Source organism: Phytophthora parasitica (genome assembly GCF_000247585.1).
Source record: "Phytophthora parasitica INRA-310 unplaced genomic scaffold supercont2.70, whole genome shotgun sequence".
NCBI lineage: Eukaryota > Oomycota > Peronosporomycetes > Peronosporales > Peronosporaceae > Phytophthora > Phytophthora nicotianae.
Genome location: NW_008649056.1, coordinates 195083 through 196230, shown reverse-complemented (window position 1 = coordinate 196230; position 1148 = coordinate 195083). Strand labels below are relative to the sequence as shown.

The 1148-nt window shown below is 55.7% G+C and overlaps 1 protein-coding gene across 1 annotated transcript in view; it reads right to left on the bottom strand.

Moving 5' to 3' along the window:
• The window catches only part of PPTG_24133 (hypothetical protein), a gene marked incomplete at both ends in the record, with an annotated part of 2185 nt that extends 1227 nt beyond the window's left edge, over positions 1 to 958 (bottom strand). The window contains 3 exons of the mRNA XM_008915402.1: positions 1 to 458; positions 522 to 788; positions 854 to 958. Coding sequence (XP_008913650.1) covers positions 1 to 458; positions 522 to 788; positions 854 to 958 — 830 coding nt within the window. The remainder of the gene's footprint in view (positions 459 to 521; positions 789 to 853) is intronic.
• Positions 959 to 1148: the final 190 nt, after the last annotated feature.

The window sequence follows — 1148 nt, the reverse complement described above, 5'->3', positions numbered from 1 at the left end:
ACCGTCGTCCTGAAGACCTCGCGTTCCTTCTCAATCTGCTTGTCCAAGGCGTCGATGATGTCTTGCTTCTGCTCGGCGTAATTCATGGCCAGCCGAAGGTTCTCTGTCTGAACGTCCATCGACTCCTTACTCTTTTCGAACAGAGAGCCAATGCGAACGTTCGCTGACTTGAGGCGTTTGATCTCCGCTTGATGCCCGTTCACCTCAGCCGTCGATTTGTTGAGAAGAGTCTCCAGAGATTCAATTCGAAGCTGGACAGGAACCAGTAGACGCTTAGCAGCAGCAGCTTCCTCTCGGGAGATCTTCAGTTGAGCGGTGGGCTCACCGACTACGTGAGGAAGATCCGGCAACGTGTCGGAGAGAGGTTGAACCGCCGCTAGCACCTGGTCGAAGCCGAGCGCGTCATTCAAACGTCGCTGGGTGCGAACGTCACCCTGAAGTGGGGGCGTGATGCTGAGCTGGACTTGGTGCCGTGCCATCAGCGTCAATTATGGCAAGAGAGCAGTCCTTACGGAATCTACCGTTGCGTCAGCGGATTCAGCAAGAAGATCACGCAGCGAATCCACGGTCAGCTCCTCCAAAAGATCGGCAGGATCTGGAGAAGCAACAGGAACTAGGGTCGAAGATTGAGTCCCAGTCTGAAGCGTAGCGGAAGATGCCGCAGCGGTCGGCGCTGCCGGCGTTGGCGTTTGGTTCACGACCCATGGGAAGAGAAGTTCCTGACGGTGGCTGAAGGAGGCTGAAGGAGGCTGTCCAGGCGAACGATCGGTGTCGACCGGACGAGATTCCTGACTAAGATAGAGAGGTGATAAGCAGCTGGACGAAGATTGGAAGCCAGGATGGTGAGACTTACCTCTAAGCGAGTAGGGTCACCACGTTGGTGTGGAAGAAGTGCGTCATACGCACGGTGTAGAACGTGGTTGAGATCGCCGCGCGGACGGGGCTCGCGACGAGACATGGTCGCACGGTGGAAACGATTTGGAAATGGATGATGCCACAACGGACACCAGTGGCGTGGCTTCCATTGCGACAGGGGCAACGGTGGTGTAGCGTTTTCTAAGTAATCGCTGAAGTGGCTACATTCAAGTTGCTCAAGCCACGAACGCTCGGTCATGCGACAGGTGGTGACCACGATGCAAGATAACCAA